The sequence below is a fragment of the Vulpes vulpes genome, chromosome 5 (genome assembly GCF_048418805.1).
Source record: "Vulpes vulpes isolate BD-2025 chromosome 5, VulVul3, whole genome shotgun sequence".
NCBI classification, from domain to species: Eukaryota; Metazoa; Chordata; class Mammalia; order Carnivora; family Canidae; genus Vulpes; species Vulpes vulpes.
Window position 1 is genome coordinate 111,534,306 of NC_132784.1, and position 25,901 is coordinate 111,560,206.

At 38.7% G+C, this 25,901-nt stretch overlaps 1 protein-coding gene across 1 annotated transcript; it reads right to left on the reverse strand.

Moving 5' to 3' along the window:
* Positions 1-342: 342 nt before the first annotated feature.
* Positions 343-25,901, reverse strand: UHMK1 (U2AF homology motif kinase 1). The gene is made up of 8 exons (XM_025991252.2): positions 25,406-25,901; positions 23,397-23,689; positions 22,257-22,448; positions 19,979-20,073; positions 14,709-14,785; positions 14,459-14,557; positions 9,536-9,624; positions 343-7,336 (listed from the first exon to the last, which is right to left on the reverse strand). The coding sequence occupies exons 1-8, from the start codon at positions 25,671-25,673 to the stop codon at positions 7,190-7,192; spliced, it is 1,260 nt and encodes a 419-aa protein (XP_025847037.1). The 5' UTR covers positions 25,674-25,901; the 3' UTR covers positions 343-7,189.

Consider the following 25,901-nt stretch of genomic DNA (forward strand, 5'->3'; position numbering starts at 1 on the left):
GTCACTTAATGAAAGCCATCTAACTTGAGAAAAGAACCAAGATTAGAACATAAATCTCCCAACTATGAATTCCAGTTCTTTTCATTAGATAAGTCTGTTTCTATATTATCAAGAACATTCATTCCAAAATAAAAAGTTACATTTCAGTACTGCCAGTGTGATGCACTACCTCCATCAACGGAAGACTGTATTCTTTAGAAGTGGATGGTTGAGGCCACATGGACCTTTTTCAGTGGTAGCTTTTGGTAAAAATCAAATCATAAAGAAAAGTATACGCACCTGTTATCTAAACTTGAATATTTATACTAAATGCAAGAATAGCTGAAATGAAAAAACAGCTCCTTTATTTTTAAGCTTTATTTTTTCACCCTTAAGAAACACACATCAGAAAGCATATCAACAGTGCATCTTATGGTTTAAGTCAGTTTACAACAAAACTGAACAAGGCAATTGTGTTTACAGAAAAAGTTTTCAGCAAAAAACTACACGCAATACAGTCCATTGAAACGCAGTGTCCATACTTTTTAGGTATATAGGAAAGTGAAAAATAAAAGTTCTTTGCTACTTAGCAAGAGAAAACAAGTTTCAAAGACTTGAATAGGAATCAGGAATTTAGGGATTCAGAAAAGAACTTCTTGGTATTGATACACATCTACATTTATAGTCCCATTGAGTTACTTTAAAAAAACAACAAAAACTCACGAACAATAAGACATCACCAAGAACAGAGAACCATAGTGCCAAGAAATGCCAAGACCAATAGGCTATTGAAACAACTGGTAGAAATGTCACAGACTATTCACTGTGTACTGTAATATTCTTGTAGTTCTGAGGTGAAGGTAAACCAACAGGAGAGAATTACTCCTTATAACTGGCTTTGGTTTGAGGGATATTTCACATTTTTTCTAACCATACCTTCTTATCAAAAACATAGCAATTACATGTTACTGAGGGAAAAGAATAGATTTTAATCTTCACAACCAACCTCTCCAGTGCTAATATAGGAAGCCATGACCTGTTAAAATCTATTGATCATAATTGGATTTCTAAGAATGATCAAAAAGGTAACAAAGATGGAGCCCTTTTGGGAAAAAATATCCCTTCTACCCCAGATTTGACACTGTTAAGAGGATATAAAGGAATGTTAAATCATTTAAGATTTTCTCAACAAAAAATTAAAAATGAAGGAGTAAATCCTGCTGGAAAAGACATGACAGTTTTACACTCTGCAAAGGATATATTCCACAGAGATGCAGCTTAACTTTTTAAACTATAATAAATAAACACTACTTACTTCCATAAGGTGCTATAACTCTGCAGCTAGTGCACACTAATACCCACTGTACTCGATGTGCAAAGGGAAACCCGGGAATGGCAAATTTCCAGTTTCTTTCTGATCCTTGATTTGCGTGTGTTGATGCACACCAAATGCACAAAAACTGGAGTTTAAATATTTATTTTTAAAAATTAGGTCAAACTGAATATGGATATTTAATCTGGTTTCATAAACTTGTAAAATAATTTTCTGGGGAGACAATGATGAGGAATGTGTAGGAAAGGCAATGTTCTATGCTACAAGTACCACATCAGGATTTTTACAAATAAACTACCACTTTTTGATCATAAACCAGATGGAAAGTCACTAATGCCAGTAAGAAAGCTATTTTCCTCCCCTCACCTCTCTATTTTATCACTTTTCTTTCTCTTCTTTACTATTAAGTTTGGCAGATATCTGACAACCCATGCTAACAAAATAATACAGCCATCCATAATTCCGATAACCAAATTGTATGCATGATTTAGAACACCTCACCTTGTCTGCTTTCCATGTACTCCTGACATGGTGAATACCAGTAAGAAGGTAGCCTAGAAGGGGAGGGCAATTGCAACCGGTACGGGGACCAGGGGGCGGGTGTAACTACATGTAATTCTCTTGCTGACAATCAAGAGTCTAACAAAATAAACTCTTTTCTGTACAACAAGGATTAATGGTTGGTTAAGGCAAGAAAGATAGAATACTTCTCTTTGCCTCTAAATTAAAATACTATGAACTTAGGTCATAAAACATAGATGAGTTTCCTTTAGGATACTGTGGAAGCTACTCTCTTTAATGGGAAATAACACTCAGGCAATCATCTGATAAATTTCCCATGAATTCCAGCATTTATTGTGATATAAACATAACCGCATGATTATGACCGCCCTCTGAAAAGCAAATAGAGCAAATTTAAAACATCAATCCTCATAAACAATATAAGGAACAACAAAAGTGCTGAGCTGTAGGAAGATGAATAAAAACTTTTTATCAGGAAAACAAAGGTTGTATAAACTTTATATCTTATATTCTGAACATCACCTTAATTACCACCTATAAAATATACAATTTCCTAAATGCTCTCTGGTTTATAGATATTTCATTTATAGCCCATTTCTATAAAATTGCAGCAAAAATAGTTAAAATTGTTTACCTCCTTCTTAAATATTCACAGCCTTGTGGATTACATGCCACTGTGTCTACCTACTGGTCATCATACAATTTAAAAAACTGACAAACACTGAGGTGGGAGAGGTAACTAGGATAACAAAGCACAAAATCCTATGACATCAGGCAGAGAAGCAGTTACCCTTAAACAAAACAAAACAAAACAAAACAAAACAAAACAAAACAAAACAAATTCTTTAAATTTCTAGGGACTTTAAAAACTGAAATATGCACATCCCTCTGTAACAAAGAAAATGTAACTTATCCAAATATCCCACAAGAGGTTCAGAGGAGTTCCACATGATAGAGATTCAACATCTTTATATTCACTGAAAAAGCTTACTAGTAATACTAACTTGGAAAGACCACACCATCTCAAGTAAAGGTGATTTATTGAGCACCTTAAGAAGAAATGGAAAATTCTCTTGAGCTAATGACGACCAAAAGCTGGTTTGTATATGACCATATTTGCCAGGAAATAAATAAAAATAAATTGTAGCAGAGAGCCAGAGTAGTAAAATTTGAAGAAGGAATCTAGTATTAAAAATGGAACTAGATTCCAGGAAGAATTGATTCCGCCAGATAAGTCTGGCTTTCCATCATATGTAGTACTGGGGGGGGGGGGGTGGGGAATCAAATATGAAGAGTTTTACATATACAAAATAAAGATAAATGAAGGAAAATTTGGACTTTTATACATGTGACTCAATCCAAAAGTTATTCCAAGGAAAAAGGCAGAGGTGCAATAAATTATCATCATCTGGGAGCTTTCACCCAAATGAGTTTTAGTATTTTCCAGGAAACACAAGGCACTTGCTTAAATCTTTGACTGTCTCCACATCCCCCAGACTAAAATTTAGTCATGATGAGATTCCATCTGTACCCTAATCTGAATAACGCCACCTAGCATGTACCCTTGCATAAAATTCTAGGTAAAACACAGTTACTGAGTGTCTCGCCCACAGCCTCGCCCAGTAACTATGTTATTGTAATCACCATCAGTTAGATGGTGCTTATTTTCATTAAATTACAAAAACTAAAATGTCATGTGCTGAGTAAAACTAATGGCAGAAATTATCAAGTCAGAATGCAAGACCTAAGAAGAAAATGAAGACAAAATGTTACCTGTATCTAATGAATAAGTGCAAAGGAGCCGGGAAACAGCATGTGAGCGCTCAAACTGGACTTGCGTTTATCCCAAAGGATAACTGATGCCCTCGGCAGGGTGAAAGCCCAGCAAAATAGAATAGAAACATGCCTTATGCCCAGTTTCTCTTCAACTTCGTCTACATGGCAGCACTGTTTCTGGCAGCATTCCTTATTACAAATGTGCTTGGAGATTAAAATAGAAGTAGAAGTAACATGACTCTAGAAGGCAAGTTAAATAAGAATTCAGGATTTTTTTTTTTTTAAAGGTTAACATATCTCAGCATGCTTTAGCAGCTGGAATACCAAAAAGAAGGCAATACTTGCCTCAATGAAAACAAAGGAAAGGACAAGTAAAACTCTATGGTTTTGTTCTAAAAGCAGCCAGTTTTGGCTCAAGGCATTAGCAGAGAGGGAATTTCCCCCCAAAGAATTGCTATACTGATGGCCACAAACTAAAGGAAGACATCCAGTGGCAGTGAGTGCAATCTCTTATTGCAAGAGGATAATTGTTTTATTAGTCCTTTAAAATGCAGCCAATAGTTTTACTCTGAGTTAGTGCTACATTTTACTGAGAAGTCCAACTCCACCTGTTCTCAAAATGGGGCATTTGAGTTTTGAAAGTGGCCAGCTAGCCACCTCCTCCAATGTTTCCAAAGAATCAAAAATTTCCTATAGAATAATCCATTTATATGTTTTTTCTGGGCCAAAAATGTACCATGACAATACCATGGGATAATAGGAAACTGGAAAGGCAAGAGGGAAGGAAGCATGGATGTTAACTTAGGGGGGAAAAAAAACTACCTGAGATAAAATTTATCCAAAAGAGTAAGGTTTAAGTGAAAAAACCCCTTGCCTCTTTATTTTTACCCTGCCTCTCAAAAAGAAAGTTCTTAGGTTTTTAGTAACTTCAAGGAATCAAAATTTCTGTATATATATTTCACCCTCTAAGAATCATAAAAATTGCATCTTTTGATAATATTTGGTTCAGGTTTGAGAAAGACAGTAAGACTAAACTTCTTATAATATCAGAGGAGGGAAAGAGAATCTGCAAATGTCATCTTTGGTAGTAATGGGCTGAAAGCTATAAAGTCACCATTTAAATCACAGGAGGCATCATTTTTTTCAATTCTGTGGCTTTAATATAAAATATTTAATTCAATGCATGGTTACTTAGGCTCATCAATTAGTCCCTTAGCTCCCTCAAAATCTAGTTAGCATCTTCTATAATAAAATTCTACAGTGTTAAACACTACATATAGGTATGAATACAACAGCAAAAAGAAGACAATCAAAGAAAGCTGTGAAATTCAGCATCAAGATGCTAGCAGCATACTGCATCACTAAGCTCGAAAGCCTACCTGCAGTTTATTTGTAAGGGTTTCTTCTTCGTGGGGGTGGGAGGGGAAATGAGAAAAGGTACACGTGCTAACCTAGAATACCTCCCTTTAAAAGAATTCATGTATTCTGTGTTCATCAATATATACGGAAGAACCTGGTGTTTCTAATCACCATGGAAGCTGCTACCCCTACTAACATTTATGTTCTAGGAAAGCTTCAGTACTGGTTATACTCTCTTGAACTTTTATTTGGAAACAAACCAGCTAATCAATTTCTGAGAGGGCCCAAATGAAAAGTAACACTTCTTCCTTCTAAGGCCACATTCTAGACACCTAAAATTTCCCCTTGAGGACCACGCCACAAGGCCTTTTGGCAATTCATAAATCAGCCTCCTTACACTGAATTTGGCTTCATAATAAATATTACGAAAGAGTCCTGAATAATGTAACTGTAAATAATTCAAATGTTAAATAGTAATTGCTTGAATAGGGTAAAATAATTCATCCTTTAAAATGTAAATTCTCAGCGAAGCTCTCAGTAACCTGCATGGCACACATAAAGAAAGACTATATGAGGAGGCTTCCAGCAGGTAAAGATATAAAAGGCTTTTCCCTTAGGAAAAAAAATTTTTTAATTTCATTTGGATAAGTAAACGAGAAAAAGATTTGTAATCTGTATACAACTTTTCTTTTTTTTTTTTTTTTTTTTGTATAATCAGTGCTTTATAAAGGTTTATTTTAAACCTTTGAAGTCAATCTACCATAAAATGGGAGGAATCCATGATTACAATTCCTAACTAACATCATGTGATCAACCATGTCCACGAACTCAGGCATCCCAGCATCCTGTGCTCAGGGACACATTAGATTGCTGGGAATCCTTCTAAGAATTCTTAGGAGCTTCTCTTCCTTGCTACTTCCATCTTATTACAGCTACATCTTTCTTAGCTTCCCTGCAGTCAAACACGCCAGACCATCTGGGATGCTGTTCCTCTAGATTCTCTTCAGCTAGAGACAGGCAGAGAACGGGTGAAGAGTAGTGGAGGGAAGGGGGTGACAGAGATAGAGGAAAAGAAGAAAGAAAAGAATCCTGGATTATTCACTTTCTCTTTGCCTATTTTTTTCTTTTCCCTTCGTTGAACATCTTTCTTTTTGACCTACTTCAATTTCCATCACTGTAGGTAGAACCCTATCTTGAGAAATCTTACCATGACCACAGGAGATTCAGCACAAAAAGATGAGTTAATACAGGGTCTACAGATCGGAGGACAGGGCAATTTATGTGTAGCAAACTTTTGCTTTGTTCCAATCGCTTTAAGAGAGTTTCAGTGTAACCCAGCCTAGACTCATTTGTTCTGAGCCTCTTAGGAATGAACTATTTTCTCATTTACATTCTTTCAGAAAGACCAACTCTCAAAAAACATACACCCTAAATCTGACAGATGTGAAACAGCTAGGGAAGAGATAGGTATAGACTGTATTAGCTCACAAGACTCACACTATAAAGTACGCTGACTCAAATCTTCTCTAACCTTTCATACCTGCACACTCACTCAAGCATACACACTAGACATAAAAATTGTGCAAGATCAAGCATCAGCTTTCTATTTTAAAAGCCTTAATTAAAAAAAAAAAAAAAAGTAGATAGGCTCACTGCAGTTTCTTTAAAGGAATATTCAGTACTACAGTACTCCTTTAAAAAAAATTCATAACTCAGTGTTAAGAACACAGTAGGTAATTGCTGCTTGACGGTTACTTAACAATGACTGGGAGCATCCAGTGCCAGCTATGAATATCAGTGGTAAAGAAGAACCACCTGACAACATAAAGGAGCAATCTTAAGGGATGTCACCAACTCTTAACAAATCTGTTAATATTCACTATGACATGATATTATTCATCCTTGCTTCATGATCACATGAAATAATTAATATCTTTTTAGGATACATACTGAAGAGCAGCACTTGCCCTACTGCACAAAAAAAGGTTGCCCATATGGATGCTCTAAAACCCCTCAATGTATAGCTGAGAGGTCTTGTCCTACTCAGTGCCAAACGTTTGCAGTGCAGCCACTGCTTGAGCAATGATTGCACATTAGTAGGATTAAATAAATGTACAAAGTATTCCCTTAAAATGGTAAGGGGGTACTTCTGCATTCAGATATAGAATACAATAACCCAGGAAATGGAGGAGAAACAGGAAAGAGTCCTTAGGTTACTGATTAAAGCAAAGTTTGATACAGATACCCCCTCTTGTAGGCACTCAGCGGGTAGAATGTAGCCACAACAAACTTCCCATCAAACATCCTTCCAGTCAGTAATTTCTGAGCAGCTTTGGAATCACCAGCATTTGCATACTCAACAAAGACCTGGAAGAGGACAGAGAAAACAAAGTCACTTCATTTCCATCAAGACTGTTTTAGAGTAGGTTTCTCCAACTTTAGCGGACACATACGTATGTTATCCTTCGTTACAACACAGACTTGGTTTCAGGAGGTGTAAGGTGGGCCTGAGTTTCTGCATTTCTAAAAAAAAAAAAAAAAAAAAAAAAACTTCCAGGTGATACCAATGCTGCTCATCCATGGACCACATTTTTGAGCAGCAAGGTTTAGAATAATACCTCCTGAACTCAGCTGAACTCTGAAAAATCCAGACAAGTTGGATGAAAAATGTACATCTGCTGGCCATGTTCATACAGGAGTGGTGGACAGCTCTAGACACTTGCCAGAGACAGGGCCAAAGAGCCTGGAGAGCAGGAGCGCTTCAACAACACCTCAACGATGACCCAGGCTTTTAGAAGTGGAAGGAGGAAAAACTGGTCAAGGTCCCTGGGTTTTATACCATTAAAAGATTTGTAGAAGCCATAACTACAGCGGGGAACAAGTTTAAAACTAGCTAATTTCCTTTTCCAGAGTATCTGAATTCCTGAGACAGAGGATTCAGCATAATTTATGCTCTTTTGTTGATCTAAAGCAAAAGTTAGGGCAGCCCGGGTGGCTCAGTGGTTTAGCGCCGCCTTCAGCCCGAGCCTGATCCTGGAGACCCGGGATCGAGTGCCAAGTCAGGCTCCCTGCATGGAGCCTGCTTCTCCCTCTGCCTGTGTCTCTGCCTCTCTCTCACTCTCTCTGTATCTCTCATGAATAAATACATAAATAATAAAATCTTTAAAAAATAAAAAAATAAAAAATAAAGCAAAAGTTACTGGGAGAGGAAATAATTTCAAATGACTTGTCCTCAGTTACCCATAAACTTGTGAACCAGAAAAAGAACGGCCTCAGCCTTCTCAGCTACATGCTCTTTTTTGACGTCAGCAGTCTTCAAACTGGGGTACAAGCACCCTAGACACTGTGACTTTCAACGGGAAACAAAAATAGATCGTTTGAAGGAAATCAATTTCCAGAATCTCAGCTTACAAGCTGTACCTTCCCCTAAAATCAGTTCTACCTAGAATTCTGAGGCAGACTCTCCTTTTTCACTTCCCCTTTCATAGAGGCCCTTCTCCCACCTAAGTCATTTCCAAAGGGAATCAAAAACTTCCGGGATATGAAAAGAAGAGATAATTCCAAATAAACTACTTTTTAAATGAATCTTAATTGGTAAACAAAGTACCGTGCCCTGCCTCTAACTGACTGCTCACTCCTCATCTTAGCGAATATTTCCATTAAGGATGATGCATGAGGGGTGCCTGGTGGTTCAGTGATTGAACATCTGCCCTCGGCTCAAGGTGTGATCCTGGGGTCCTGGGATCGAGTCCCACATCGGGCTCCTTGCAAGGAGCCTGCTTCTCCTTCTGCCTGGGTCTCTGCTTCTGTGTCTCTCATGAATAAGTAAATAAAATCTTAAAATAAATAAATAAATAAAATCTAGTGTGAGGGCTGTTCAATACCTACAAATGCATGTGACCGCTACCACAACAAAGAATGAGTCAGCTCAAATGTCATTAGTGTGAAGGCTGAGAAATCCTGAATAATATTGTTCCCAGAAAAATCCAAATAATACAGATAAAAGATTTTTAAATGAACTTTCAAAAGATTTCTCTAATACTCTTTGCCCTGAAATTTAGAATAATAGTTTTAGAGGTTGTATATTATATAGGTAAAAAACTAAGGGTCATCACCACAAAGCCAGTCACACTGAGACTGGAACTCGAATTTCAGGATTCTTAGCACACTTTCCTTCTTTAAATTAGTACTGATTATTCCATTACAGTGACAATCTAACCTAAATGGTTTTCTAACTATACTTAATTAGAACAAAACTAGGCCATAATATTTCTGCAGCTGACCATGACCTAAATTAGCATATGATACTGTTAGTGTCACTGTTCACAATGTAGAGAACACCTTTTAAGAAAAAAATCTTAACCCATAAAAAAAAATGCATGCATATATATTCTAGAATTTTTTTAAAAAAGTGGAAAGTACAAGAAAATAAAAATATCCACAATACAAAATTTATCATTTCTACCAACATTTCTGTGTATGTACATCTTTCTGTAGAACTAAAACATTTACTTAGAATTTCAGTAACCTCTGGGTAATTCTAAAATTATAGAAACATTCACTTACTTGTCCTCTGCCAGGATTTTCCTTTGGCACAAGGAGAGATACCACTGGTCCATATTTTTGACACTCCTCTTTTACATCTTCTACAACATCTGATTACAAAAACAGAATAGTAACCACTTTGCTGTAATTACCAAGCATTCATTATTTTAAAATTTTAAAGCATCAAAGAATGCAGGAATCCATATTTTCATTTTCTACATCTTCTAAAATTAAGCTTAAGAATAATATAAATTCAATGCATTTAAACACTTTTATATGTTAAATTTAACATGAATAATAAAAATTCAAATGATCAAAAAAAATTTTTTAAAGGATGAATCCAATTCAGTTCAACAAATTGACAAACTTAATTATCAACTTCTATGTCATGCTTGTTTTTTTTTTTTTTAAAGGTTTTATTTATTCATTCATGAGAGACACAGAGAGAGGCAGAGACACAGGCAGAGGAAGAAGCAGGCTCCATGAAGGAAGCCCAATGTGGGACACGTTCCCGGGACTCTCGGGTCACACCCTGGGCCGAAGGCAGGCGCCAAACCGCTGAGCCACCCAGGGATCCCCTCAAATGATCAAAATTTTTAAAAAAGTTTTCTTCTCACTTTTCCAACTGCCTCTCTTTCTCTCCCTGAAGGCAACAAATATTAATAGTTTCTTTTGTATTCTTCCATAAATATAAGCTTACAAAAAAATTCATAAATGCTTTTCTTTAGGGATCCCTGGGTGGCTCAGCGGTTTGGCGCCTGCCTTTGGCCCAGGGTGCGATCCTGGAGACCCGGGATCGAATCCCACATCCGGGTCCTGGTGCATGGAGCCTGCTTCTCCCTCTGCCTATGTCTCTGCCTCTCTCCTCTCTCTCTGTGACTATCATAAATAAATTTTAAAAAAATTTTTTTAAAAAAATGCTTTTTTTTTAAGTAAAAAATTCCTAGCTTGCTTTCTCTTTATTAACACAGTACATCTTTGGGATGCCTGGGTGGCTTAGTGGTTGAACATCTGGCTCCTGGGATCGAGTCCTGCATCGAGCTCCCCACAGGGAGCCTGCTTCTCCCTCTGCCTCTCTCTATGTGTCTCTCATGAATAAACAAACACATAAAAACACACTGCAACTTTAAGATCCTTCAACATCACTCCATGAAATTTTTTTTTAAAGATTTTTATTTATTTATTCATAGAGACACAGAGAGAGAGAGAGAGAGAGAGGCAGACACACACACAGGCAGAGGGAGAAGCAGGCACCATGCACAGAGCCTGACGTGGGACTCGATCCCAGGTCTCCAGGATCACACCCTGGGCCACAGGCGGCGCTAAACCGCTGCGCCACTGGGGCTGCCCACTCCATGAAATTTTCTTATCTGTTTTTAGGGCTGGGTAGTATTTCACCCAATGAGTGGTCAATAAATTCTCCATGGTGTCCCCCACTACTAACTAAACTATTTCCAAATGTTTTGTCCTTATAAATAATACTGTAATAGATAAACCTGTATATATCTCATTTCACTTATCCATTTCCAAGTTGACTCTAGAAGTGGAAATGCTGGGACAAAATGAATACGAATTTGTAATTTTGTTAGAATTACCAATCTGGGGCAGCCCCTGTGGCACAGCGGTTTAGCGCCACCTGCAGCATAGGGTGTGATCCTGGAGACCCTGGATCCCACATCAGGCTCTCTGCATGGTGCCTGCTTCTCCCTCTGCCTGTGTCTCTGCCTCTCTCTCTCTCTCTCTCTCTCTGTCTCTATGAATAAAGAAATAAAAAATCTTAAAAAAAAAAAAAATTACCAATCTGCCTTTCATAAAGTTTAACAATTTAAACTCTCTCCAATGATGTATAAAAAGTATTTTTCTATACTCTACCCATAAAGTTATAAAATATTTTCACTGTCAATGTTGGGTGATGAGTGGCTCAGTGGTTGAGCATCTGCCTTCAACTCGGGTGGTGATCCCGGGGTCCTGGGATCGAGTCCTGCATCGGCAGAGTCCACAGGGAGCCTGACTCTCTCCCTCTGTCTCTCATGAATACACAAATTTTTAAAAAAATGTTAGGGGACAAAGATCTCACCATACAGTTTTAGTGAGCATTCTGATAAATGAGAATGAAGTCTATGAGACAGAGTTGTGCATCCTCTTCTCTAAATTGTCTATTTATATCCTTTACCCAATATTTACTGAGTTGATTTGTAAGGGCTCTAAGTTAAGAGCTATAAAGTTGAATAATTTTCCCTTTTATTCTCTTGATTTGGAATCTTGATCTTAATCTTGATTTACAATCTATTTTGGTCTGAAATGGAAGGTCTGAATCCCCACCAAGATGACAAGACAGCCATCCCAACACGTATGATTTCTAGGTAAGCAAGTTCACCTAACACTAGTAAGCATTATCTGATGACAACCTTGCTAATAATCAGAACTAACAAAGGTGCTGAATGCTACTATATCGTCTGTTGCACTTTACTTCATGTAAGATTCTCTATTATAAAGATGTATGTATGTATGTATGTATGTATGTATGTATTTATTTATTTATTTATTTGGAGAGCACACACTCATGTGAGGAGGAGGGGGCAAAGGGAGAGGGAGGAAAAAAGCAGACTCCTTGCTGGAGGGTGGAGTCGGGGTGGCGAGGCTGGCTTGATCCCACAAACAAGAGATCATGAACTGAGGCGAAACCAAGAGTCTAATGCTAACCGACTGAGCCACCCAGGTGCTCCAGTTCATTTAAGATTCTTTTTTTTTTTTTTTTTTTTAAGATTTTATTTATTTGAGAGAGGATGAGAGAGAGCACATGCAAAGGAGCGGGGAGCCTGATGTGGGGCTTGATCACAGGACCCTGGGATCATGACCTGAGCCAAAAGCAAACATTTAACTGAATGAGCCACAAAAGCACTCCCATGTAAGATTCTTAAACACTTAGATTAATAGCAACATTAAATACTCAATGTATTTACAAGCCAAAAAAAAAAAAAAAAAAACAAGATACAAAAAAAAGAGTAGGCATAGTATGCCCAAGGTTTATTCAAGAAAGCCCAACCTTGAATTTTATAGAGATAAAAACTATTAACAGAATTAGGTGATGAAGACAGTACATAGATGGATTTCAAGGACATAAGTAGTACTGCCAAGAGATTATTTAGGACCTCTGAGCCCATAATGACCTGATTAAAACAATGCTGAGGGCCTGATTAAAAAACAATGCTGAGGGCAAGACTACTCTTTCAGATAAACAGGCATGCTGAAAAGTTGAGGTTGCAGACTGTTCCAACTATTACAGATTCAAAGAAATTATGTTTGTTTTATTTGTCAGATAACTATACAAAGCTCAGGGACATAAAATAATTTACCCTTACAAAAGATAGTGGGGGGCAGCCCTGGTGGCTCAGAGGTTTAGTGCCACCTTTAGCCCAGGGTGTGATCCTGGAGTCCCGGGATCAAGTCCCACATCGGGCTCCCTGCACGGGGCCTTCTTCTCCCTCTGCCTGTATCTCTGCCTCTCTCTCTCTCTCTCTCTCTCTCTCTCTCTGTGTCTCTCATGAATAATAAAATCTTTAAAAAAATAAATGAATAAAAGATAGTGGGGTCAAGTTAGGTTTATAGGAAATGGTTTAATTTTTCACTACGAAATGTTTAATACTAAGCAACTGATTTTTTTTTTTTGCAACTGATATTTTTAAATTTGGTTCTCTTCCGTCCATTCACCACTCTTTCAGGATGCTCTTATTAAAACCTAAGTTTGACTATATCACTCTCCTACTTTTTTTCATGGTTCTTTATTGCATTCAACAAAGAACAAATATTTATTGAATACTTAGATCAGAAGCCAGGACTATCCCTGATATAAAGTGCTTTTGTGTCATATTGCAGTGTTACTATCTCCGGGATAAAATAAAATTCTTTAACATAACAAATGAATCTGCTACATATCCATATTCCTGGCTATTTCTTTAGCTTTAACTGATTGCTGCCCAATAAATATCCTAAGATACAGCCACACCAAACAGTTCACTATTCTCAGAACATGCTACACTTTCTCTCATCTTGGTGTCTTTGACATTTCCTCACCCAGCCGTCAGCTTTTAGCCAAGCAACTCATTACGAACAGAGTTCAAACAGCATTGCCACAGAGCCACCCTCATGGGTCACTTAGCAGGAGTCTCTCTCTTCTCTGCCTCTGAGTATTATCTACTTTCGGATTTACCAGAACTCTACCTGCTTGTTGATAAAACAGTCTCTCCTACACTAAAGACGGGGAATAATCCCACAGTGCCAAGTACAAAGCCAGTTTTCAGTAAACACGTCTCAAGGAAATGAATTTATTAAAAGCAAAAACAAGAGCTAAGAAGGAGAAATGGAAGCACAGGGCAAGACTAGAAAGAACAGATGGAAAGAACATGCCAGGAAAACTAATCTTTATTAATTCAGGAAAGGCATATGACATGAAGAGGAGTCCAAAGGGCCTGAGGAAGTGCCTTAGCCTGCATGCACTGAGTGGATTCAACAACAGACATTTATTTCCCCAGTTCTGAAGGCTGGAATTCCCACACCAAGGTGCAGGCAGATGCATGTCCGGTGTCCATGGCTGCCTCCTTGCCATATTCTCACATGGTGGAGAGAGCTCTCCTGTCTCTTCCTCTTTTTTTAAGAGCATTAATTCCGACACGAGGGCACCCCCCCCCTTATGACGTAACCTAACTCCATTAAATCCTAAAGGCTCCAACTCAAAATATTATCACACTTGGGATAGGGGCTTTGCCACTGAATTTTGGGGAGACACATTCAATCTACAACAGGAATCAAAAAGTGGTATTTTAGAAATCATGTAGCTCAATATCCTCAATATAGAAATGAGGAGAATAGACATCTTATGAATTGATATGTCTACTTTAGAATTAGCTACGAAAGACATTAAAATACAATTTAGGAAGCAGTTACCTTCATATTCCTCTTCATTCTCAAGATAATCGTCATCCAGCACATTCAGTAGTCTTAGCACTGGAGTAGGAAGCATCACCAGATCTTCAATATGAGGGGCTGTTAAGGTTCATTATAACATGGTTAAATGTAAACTCACCAAAATAAATGGATGAACACTAGGCACAGGAGCATGGGAATATAAGTGACCTCTGATGTCTTATTTGATTGTTAAACAACCAAGAAAAAAAAAAAGATATATACAACTTACCAAAAGGAATGCTAAAGAACGGGCTGCATAATGCCATTTCGGCAGGAATTCTTCTGCTTGGATCATCATGAAGCATGCTAAAACACAAAAACAGGTATCTTTATAGTTATTGTCAAATCTTTTGAAAATGAAACCATTAAAATTTAAATGTTGAAATGTCCAGCGCAGCATTAATTATATTAGCATGGCTTACTGGGCCACTCATCCACAAAAAAATATAAATGCTATTTCTGAGTAAATGGTTTAGTTAACTCATGATACATACCTATGGCACAATATTACATTTTAATTAAAGACAATATTTTTGATTAATAAATGCAACATGGGAAAGTGATCCATACTAACATAACATTAAGTAGAAAAACAACTAGACATAAATTTACGGTAATCCAAATTAAAAAAAAAAAAAAAGGAAGAAGAGGATAGTGGTGAGATTATTTCTGATTTCTGTCAAATCTCCCCAATAACAGCATAACTTGATAACAAAATAAAAAACCTATGGATGACATGTACAACAAAACTAAGTAACCCCAATAAATGCCAAAATCCAAGCGGCTAGGGACAAACCATCAATAGTAGTAAACCTTGTACCATATCAACTTCTGTGTGGAAAGAAGCAGAGACAAGCAACCAGATGATCTGATGAACCAGAGAAAATAACCCAAAACTGCCAAAAGGTACTCATTAGAAAGCATACTAAGTCAACTGCAGAAAGCTGACCGGCACTAGAAGGGGTTATACATTCTAATTCCAGCTGAATGCAAGGGAGTCCTCTGGGAAATCTGAAGGGGTTGAAATAACCTACACATTACGACTTCTCAAAACTAACTAGCTGAAGCTCCCACCCAGGGCAAAGTCCTACAGAGAACAGAAATCTTGAAAATGTAATCCAAATCAAGTAGGCTGGGGTTGGGGGGGTGGTGGCAGGAGGCGGGACACACCAGGAAAAAAAGTAGTAGAGGGGTAGAGGCAGGAGATTTCAGAAAAAAATCACTCCCCGCCACTTTTTAACATTATACAAAAATTGAACAGGAGCCCTATGCAATTAGAAAAGCCATCCCAACACCTTCTCCTGAAAGTTTAGGAAATGAATTTCATATAAAAACAAACCACATAAAAGCATTATTAACAAAATTATTATTATTATTTTTAAAGATTTTATTTACTTATTCATGAGAGACAGAGAGAGAGAGAGAGAGAGAGAGAGAGAGGCAGAGACACAGGCAGAGGGAGAAGCAGGCTCCATGCAGGGAGCTGATGTGGGACTCAATCCCAGGTTTCCGAGATCACTCCCTGAACAGAAGGCAGGCGCCCAACCAGTGAGCCACTCAGGCATCCCTATTAACAAAATTATTACACAAAGAAAGGAGAACTACAAAATGACAGTCTTGAGACCATGAATGCTTCCCAGAAAGACATGATCAGAACATAGGACACTATAACCTACCATTGTAAAAGGAGAAAAAGGCATTTTTTAAATGATAAAAGATATGAAAGAGAAACATAAATCAAAATTAGAAAATCTCAATAATTAATAGAACTCAAGAAAGAATTCAAAATAAAATAAAAAATCATTTCATAAAATAAAGCTAGACGATGAACAAACAAAAGAGATAGTTATCTTAAAAAGATAAACACAGAAAAGAACATTTTTTAAAATAGAAAAGAATAAAAGAAAAGATCCAAGAGAAAGTCATAATAATGAATACTGTCAAAGAAAATCCAATATATATAGAATAGGAGTGCCTGAAGGAGAAAGCCAAAGCAAGAGAATGAATACTAAAAACAGGACTTTAAGAACACTTTCCTAAAACAAGCAAGCAAAAAGATCTGAAGCTACTTATTCTCCTGAGAATTTCAACCCAGAACAATCAAAATCAAGATATATTCTGGTAAAATCAATAGACTTTTAAAAAGATGAAATCGTCTGGCCACCTAGATAAAAAAGACAAATGCATTTTTAATACAAAGACAATTAGGAGTGTCTTTAGACTTTTCAACAGCAACACTACATGCCAGAATAAAATGGAGTAACATGTTTAAGACACTCAAGAAAAAAAAAGTATGCCAAGGATTTTTATATACAGATGAACCGACTTTTAAATGTAATAAGCACAATTTATTACTGGCAGTGTAAGAGCTCAGAGAATATTAATCCTTTGGCCTCTAGAGATCAAGCTCCAGAAACTAAAATGATGAGAGGGACAGCCCCACAAGGACCAGTGGTGAACAGTAACATACAACTTACATGCAGATCTACGAATAAATGCGAGTGTTAAAACAGAATGTATAGCATGTGATGGTTATACAATCTGATTATGCAAATACAACTATTTTTCAAATAGAGGAAGAATGGGAAAAGCACATGCAAAAATAATCATTTTCAGTAATCTTCCTAGAGTATTATTATTCTGAGACTTGTCTTAATGTAGGGTGGAATAAAGCAAATGAGTAATTATAAAATATTCTAATTCTAGCATTCCCCTTGTCCTTAAGAATCAGAATTCTTGGCATTGGAGAAAGAGATGTGAAACAGAAGTTAAATAAAAACTTTGTGGTTTTGAATTTGAATTGGAAATATCAGTATGAAACTCTGTTCACGGGATCCCTGGGTGGCGCAGAGGTTTGGCGCCTGCCTTTGGCCCAGGGCGCGATCCTGGAGACCCGGGATCGAATCCCACGTCAGGCTCCCGGTGCATGGAGCCTGCTTCTCCCTCTGCCTGTGTCTCTGCGCCTCTCTCTCTCTCTCTCTCTCTCTCTGTGACTATCATAAATAAATAAAAATTTAAAAAAATTAAAAAAAAAAAAAAAGAAACTCTGTTCACTTAAAATAAGGCCTAAAAACAATGTCCCAATAACGAGTATTCCTAAAACCCAGACTGTGTTTTAAAAATACTATTTCCTACTAAAAGAAATCAGGCTTCTTGGAGAAATGGCTACATCCAGGTCTGGGGCAGGAAATGTGTAAAATGAACTGGGAACATCCTGTCACACCAGATAGCAAAGAAGCTGTAAATGATAAAAGATCGTCCAAAACCAACTTACACAAGGTCACATTCATCAAAGATGGAGCAATTTTAGCTTCAATTAGGATAAGAACTGCAATGGGTTGCAGTTACCAAATTAAAGCACAATGAACTTTCAAAACGGATTGGTATGACAGGGAATCAACTCATTATGAGAGAGAGAGAAAATTAAGCATTTACTTTGTCTTTGGTTAACCAAATGAAGCTGAAAGAGAGGATGAGAACATCCCCCTTCTGCAGCCCCTGACTAAGTAATGAATCTAGGCACTGAATGTTAACAGTTACTAACACATAAAACAGAGATGGCTACATTATGTGCCTCCTTATAAAAGAACACAATACTATCTATAATCTTGCCAAAAAAAAAAAAAAATCAACCCTCTAGATACAACTACCACTGTATAAAGAAAACACAGAAATAGGTTAAGCTACACCAGGATTAACACCATCAGCAAAATTCAGACTGCAAACAGCTACGTATAGCGAACCACCCAGGTTTTTCAACAAGTAAACAAGGGAAAAGCAGGGTAGGAAATGGAAAAGGACCTTTCAGATTAAAATTTAAAAGGATTTTTGTTTACAAGAGCAACATTAAACCATAGTGTTTAAGGATGCACGCTAAAATGAAAACAAGGGGGCAGCCCCAGTGGCTCAGCGGTTTAGCGCTGCCTTCGGCCCAGGGCGGGATCCTGGAGACTCGGGATCGAGTTCCGCATCGGGCTCCCTGCATGGAGCCTGCTTCTCCCTCTGCCTGAGTCTCTGCCTATATCTCTTATGTTCTCATGAATAAATAAATAAAAATCTTTAAAAAAACAAAAATAAAAATAAAATAAAAAAAAACAAGGAAGTAATTACCCTAAAAATCAGGGCACTGGCTACTTTCAGGAGGAAGAAGGGCTGAAAATTAAGATGGGGACACAGAGGATTTCTAGGGTAGCTGGCAAAGTTTTATTTCTTCACCTGAATGGTAAATACGAGAATATTCCTAAGGATTCACTAAATTACACATTTGTTTTCAGTATCTGTTTTATTCGACAATTAAAAAAGTTCAAATAATTTGCATACATACATGGCAAAATACTGAAAAGAAATTCACCAAAGTGCTAACACTAAAGAGTAGGTTTATAACTTTTATTTTGCTGATCATAATTCTCTGTAGCTTCCAAATTTAGTATTAATTAGTTGCACAAAGGGGAAAAAGTCCAAAATAACAAAGTCAATACAGAACTTCCATGATTTGACTTCCAAATTAGAACCCATTACATAATTTCACAATGCCATCTTTTCCATGTAAAATGCCACTTGTAATGCCCATTTTTGACATTGTGCTTTAGTTACGTAAGATATAACCACTGGGGGAAACTGAGTGAAGGGTACATAGACTTCTTTGTAACATTTTTGCAACTTTCTGTGAATCTGTAATTATTTCAAAAATAAAAATTTCTTTAAAAAAAACCCAAAACTTAGTTAAAGGTTTATAGGGTCAATATTCCAAAGAAAGAATAATATTCTGACTTAATGGAGAGATCTACCCTCCTGCAACATAGTAATTATTTTACTCATTTCTGGCCCATAATGCTAGAAATGTGAAAACCCAACTATTTAATAATGTACATTATGTCTTATTTTAAAATATCTAATGCGTTTGGACCCACTCAGAAGTCAGAAACATTATATCTGTCCCCAGAGTTTCCAGCAGTAATTATTTAAAATAATTATTTATATATATATATAGATATATCTACCTTATTAAAAATTTTTTTTGGTAGTCCAAAGCAAACTCAGACTTTAGTTAATAAATACCCTCTTTATTTTTTTAAAAGATACTATTTATTTATTTATGAGAGACACACAGAGAGAAGTAGAGACACAGGCAGAGGGAGAAGCAGGCTCCATGCAGGAAACCTGATGTGGGACTCGATCCCGAGAACCTGGGATCATGCCCCGAGCCAAAGGCAGACGCTCAACCACTGAGCCACCCAAGCGTCCCAATAAATACCCTCTTTAAAAATGTGTCTTCAAAAAAACCCTAAAAGAAACAAACAAAAAAACCTCATTTCCATCAAGTATATAGGACTGCCAGAGCTGTAAGAGGCCAAAGGTACAGCTGCCAGGAGGAACCTCTACATGATCACCAGAAATAACATAAATCCATTCGGTAAACACCAAAACCCAAATCAAAACAAAAATAACCGTTACGTAATAAATGTACACATAGAAACTTTAAAGTACACATGGTGTTACCTTTTGATAAGGTCTCTTAGGTGATAGGCTGGAATTGCGGCATTCACCACTGCTTTACTGGCAAATATGTGATCAATAATAGCAGAACTGTTTGCCTAAAAAAAGGGAGAAAAGTCTTCCTTTGGTTATTCAATTCATTCTGTATTAATGAGTACTAGGCACATAGCACTGTAGTTTGGTAGGTAAAATGCAACAGTAAACCCTCTCTTTTGAGAGTTTACAATCTTACCAGAGGAGATTATGTGCCTAACACTAAGCTTCTAGAGGAGAAACTTTTTTTTCTCTGTCCTCAGCACCTAGCACAGTACCTGGCACTTTATATGAATATCTACTAGATGAATGAATAAGAATACCAGAGCAAGCCCATAAAAATGTAGTTTAATACAATACAAAGTGAGAAAAGGAATGTGTGGCAATGAAGTCTGAGTCTTGGTAAGGAGTCTTCAACTGGTTTTCAGATAGGAATAAACTATTACAGAGAAAGCATCCGTCATATTATTCATGCTCTAAATCCTATGGAACATAACGCTTTCTCCCTGAGTACTGTGCTTTCTCAGAATGTGGAAGAATGTCCATGAGTAAAAAGACCGGACACCATCCTTATCACTAAAATTTTCTGAATACTTACTACAGGCCACATGCTATGCTAAGAACTACGTTGGTTGGTCAGTTAGATTTTATTTATTTATTCATGAGAGACAAGAGAGAGAGGCAGAGACACAGGCAGAGGGAGAAGCAGGCTCCCTGCGGGGAGCCCGATGTGGGACTCTGGGATCACGCCCTGAGCTGAAGGCAGATGCCACCCAGATGCTCTCATTTATTTTTTTAACCTCAATACTTCTGTGAGGAAAATGCTATTATCCTCATTTTAGAGAAAGTAAACCATGGTTCAGTGACCCTAAATAACTTAGTAAGAGGTGAAACCAAGATATGAACCCTCAAGCGGTTTGACTTCAGAACCTATACTCATACTCACTTGGCAATTTTGCCTCCACAAAGGTGATTAAAATATAAAATACTGTTTTTATTTAGAGGAGTGAATACCGGGGATTTAATACACATCATACCTCCAAATTACAGACAAAACGCCTGAATGTGACCTAGTTCTGATCAGCTCAGGGCCAAGCAGATACAGTCCAAAGGTCTCAAAGACAGGCAAAGTAAATGCAACTAATTGATCTGTATTTGGATTAGCACTGAAAAAAGAATACTTAGCCGCTTCATTGTGTGAAAGTACCAATGCGGAATAATGACACTGGTTTTGCTTGCATGGCAGCATTTTTTGCCAAAAGCAAGCAGTAGGTACACCCACAAGACTATTAAAGCATTCCTTCCAGGAATACTTCCAGAAACAGAGGACTAAGGGCCGAAAAGAAATAAAACTCTACATGGTACAACAGCCATACACAAACTGTATGTTACTAGATGCTCAAAAAATACGTGTTGCTTAATATCAAAACCAAACAACCCTAAACACTGTATTATTTCTCAAACCTCTAGCCTAAAGGATACTGATACCATCACAACATTTAGGCCCCATAATATGCTTGGAAACATAATATAGTTAATTCCTAAATTACAAACATACAAAAGTTCATTGTTCCCCATCAGAGATTTGGAATTTAGACCTCATGTTCCCACAGAAATAGTGTCATAATCAGCACTCACTTTACCAAGAAGATTCAAATATGGAATATAAATTAATATAAAGCACTGCGGAACTTGGACAGAACACTAAACTCCGAATAGGAAGAACGGAATATGGGGCCCATGTCTGGTACATCCAGTGGTATGATCCAGAGCAAGTGGCTTGAATATCTGTGCCTTCAGTTTTTCATTTGTAAAAGAATAACCAATACACGCTCTAATGATCCTCATAGAATTGTTAGGAAATTCCTGGAGACTGTACATTGAAATACTTTAACTATAAAGTGTTAACTGCAGAGCCTTATGTAAAGATTATTATTAAACTTATATTGTTGTACTGGTAATATTTTAGAATGTAGTATAACTAAATCACTTCTGTTTCAGAAAAATGCATTTATTCATTTTATCAACCACTTACTACACACCAGGCCCTAGGCTAAGATCAGTAAGTATGCAATACTCACTAGCACTCTAGCTATGAACATTAATAGCAGCATTTAAGGTACCAAAGATGCAAGGAGGAAGAGTATTAGAGATGGAAGTTAACGGCGTCCCCAGGGAGAATCACTATAAATGGAATATTCTTAAATCAGAATTAAGAACTGCAAACAAAAGCACTGGTACAGTTTACCTTCCATTCCTGAGATCTGACTGTATGTTTCAGTTTCATTCCTGAGAACATTTCCAGTAAAATGATTCCTAGGCTCCAAAGATCAACAGCTGAGGTACATTCTGTATCACTCTGCAGGCCAGCCTGGGCCAAGCAATTTTGCAGTTCTGCTTCTGGAGCCCGATACCCGTCTGTCTGAATATACTTCACGTCCTAAAGAAGACGAGTAAATATTACAACCAAGAAAGCACCGTTCACTTTCCTTCCACCTCCACAGTGTATTTACTTCTCTTCACGTGTAATAAACCACTGCCAACCCGAATGCCAAAGAATTCTTAGTCCTTGGCTATCCTAATTATTCGGTTCATTAACTGGGCAGTTCTCACAGGCAAGCTATATACTTTCCATACAGCTGCCTCATTTCTTGAGATTGTCTCTCGCCTGTTAGGCACTGCTGATAAATAAATAAGGACACTCGGCAAAGAGCCGACAAACCATGGGGACTGGAGGATTTATCAGGACCGTTACATGTGTTTTACCACGAGATAGTGCACCAACTATTACTACTACAGAGGGCACCAGTAATAGTAATTATCTGCCAACTAGATTACCCTACCAAACCCAAACGTGTATCTTTTTATACATGGTGGCAATGAAATTTTTACTTGCTTCATCCTTGAGTATTTCAGTATTTTGTTTTGTTTTTTTTAAGATTTTATTTATTCATGAGAGAGAGGCAGAGACACAGGCAGAGGGAGAAGCAGGCTCCCTGCAGGGAGCCTGACATGGGACTCGATCCCAGGACTCCTGGATCACGTCCTGAGCTGAAGGCAGACGCTCAACCACTGAGCCACCCAGGTGCCCCATATTTCAGTATTTTAAATAGAAATATCTCTAAATGCCTACCAAAGCGTTCCTGTTACTTATTTATTTATTTAAGATTTTTATTTATTTATTTGAGAAGAGAGAGCTAAGCAGGGGGAGCAGAGAGAGAGAAGGAGATTCCCTGCTGAGCAGGGATCCTGACTTGGGACTCAAGGGCTCAATTTGAGAAAACGGGGATCGTGACACAGATCTGGGGATCTGACACAGCAGAAGGCAGACGCTTAACTGACTGAGCCACCCAGCACCCACCCCCCTTTTTATTAAAGCATTTCTTACCTGATTGCCTTCTTTGAAGCTCAGTCCAAAGTCAATGAGTTTAAAACATTCGTTCTCTGCACTCCACAATATGTTACGTGGTTTGAGGTCTGCATGGACATAACCCTCATGATGAAGAAAAGCAAGGGCCTCCAGAACATCCCTGGCGCAATGCTGTATCATCCACATAGAACAACCCTGATGACTGGAATATAAAAGCAATTCCGAAACACTGACATCCAGGAGTTCAAGCAACAGACAGCGTGATGGCACATTTGGAGAGAAGTGGATTGTAAAGACTCCATACAAAGTCACTAGAAAAAGAAACAAGTTATAATGCTTTAAAAATCAGAATAAGTTACAACTGATAACTCTGTAGTGCAAATTTGGGATACTCTAGACAAGGATAACAAGGATGAGCAATTACACTTCCACTGTAATTTATTTTTCCCAAAAGTAAGATTTTTTTGGCAACTGGATTATTTTAATGAAACAAGATGAGAAAACCTTCCACAGCTTATTACCAAAGATATTAAATATGGCACAATAATTCAAATTGTACTTCACTAAGCATTCAGTGGTGGGTGAATATACACACTCAGGGTGCATATTTTTTTTCCCTTGAAGAAAAAAATTATTAAAAATAAAATCTAGATATTATGGACTATTGTGATGGATGTCATAACATGCAAAAACAAAATTGAAAATTGGTTCTTTTTTGTTGTTTTTTTTTAAAGATTTTATTTATTTATTCATGAGAGACAAAGAGAGAGAGAGGCAGAGACACAGGCAGAGGGAGAAGCAGGCTCCATGCAGGGAGCCTGACGTGGGACTCAATCCCGGGTCTCGAGGATCACGCCCTGGGCCAAAGGCGGCGCTAAACCGTGGAGCCACCTGGGGTGCCTAAAAATTGGTTCTTGATCCAAAATAGCATTCTATTACCTAAATATTAAAAGCGGGGGGGGGGGGGGGATAAATAAATAGTACAAGATTCAGACTTTTGAGATGACAACTTAACCCAATCTTGCAGAAATTCAACAAGTCCTCAAGCTTGCAAGACTGCAAAAAAAAAAGAAAAAAAAAAAAATTTATATATATATATATATATATATATATATATATATATATATATCTTGCTCTTAAATACCAGGATTACATACATCATTCAGCAACCTTTAAAAAAAAAAAAAGATAACACCAGTGGTTAAGAAATTCTTCTCCAAAGTGGTAATTAAAAAAAAAAAAAAAAGCCACTCTTCAAATTACACATGGATTATGCTGGTCAGGAAGCAAGACATTTCCTTATTAGCCAAAGCTATAACTAAGTATAAACTCAGTGTAATGAGTGAAGACTGCAAAGATCTATCACGAGTAATTGATCATTTTTATCACATATTGTGGATATCTGAAATTCGTAACATGGTCTTACCAGGGTGAAAGTATAAAGTGTTGCTCACTTCCACGCTTTTAGAGGGACTCCTATGTGAATACTGAGTCATCCCCCCCAAATCCACTCTAACTGGGTACCAGGCAACAGTCTGTACTGAGTTACTAGCGTGATCACAAGCCCTGGGGCAGGGGGCAGGGGGCAGGGGGCAGGGGGAGGGGTGTGGGGAGTCCTCACTTCCCACTGGATCGCAAAAGATTCACAATTTCCATCCGAGGCTTGACACGGGTGGTGGCAGAGATAGGCCTCCTTTCCCTAGAAAAGGTTAACTGGGCTAGTAAGTTGCGGCACTACCCGAGGAGACCAGAAGCAAAAAAAAAAAAACCAGAACCTAAGTGAGCATCTATTACGTGACACGGGGCGGAGCGGACCAGCACCCCGGCCCCACTGCAGACGAGGGGGGGGGGGGGGGGGATGGGATGGGATGGGAGAGGGGCCCGACCACGTCTGCCGCGGGAAGGCCAGGCCAGGCCGGGGCAGGGGGGGCAGGGAAGGGGGGGCAGGGGGAGCAGGGGAGGGGGGGGCGGGGGGGCGAGGCTGCGCCGGGACGGGCAAAACAGGGCAGCGAGGCGGCCGCAATTACCGATGTTCCGGTGACCCTGCAACTGCTCCAGCGCCGCCCTCTCTTTGCGGAACCCGTACTCGGCGGCCGAGGCGGCGGCGCCGGTGGTCCCCGGCGGCAAGAACTGCTTGAGGGCGCCGGGCGGCGAGCCGGGAGTGCCGCAGCAGCGCACCCGGTACACCGAGGCCGAGGAGCCGCTCCCCAGGCGGCTCTGGACCTGCCACAGCCGCCCGAAGGCTTCCAGGAACCGCGGCGGCTCGGCGCCCCACGCGCAGCCGGATCCCGCCATCGCCGTGGACGGAGGGCACTGGCACGGGAGCGGAGGCGACGCCCGGGGCAGGCCGGCAGGGCCCGCGGTCACATCCCCGCCCGCCGGACCAGCGGCTCCGCAGGGAGGGGCCTGCAGCCGCCTCTCCGACTGCCGGGACCTCAGGCCGCCATGACACCGGAAGCCCCGAGCGCCCGGGGCACCAGGCCGGAAGTGGGGGAAGAGCCAATCCTGCGGGGCCGAGGGGGC

Excerpts from the sequence above, each read along its gene's own strand:
- UHMK1 (XM_025991252.2), bottom strand. The coding sequence starts at position 25,673 with ATGGCGGGATCCGGCTGCGCGTGGGGCGCCGAGCCGCCGCGGTTCCTG. Across the intron at positions 20,074-22,256 it reads TCAGATCTCAGGAATGGAAG|GCAAACAGTTCTGCTATTAT; the intron begins GTAAACTGTACC and ends CCCTTTTTTTAG. Across the intron at positions 14,558-14,708 it reads GTTCTTTAGCATTCCTTTTG|CCCCTCATATTGAAGATCTG; the intron begins GTAAGTTGTATA and ends GAACCTTAACAG.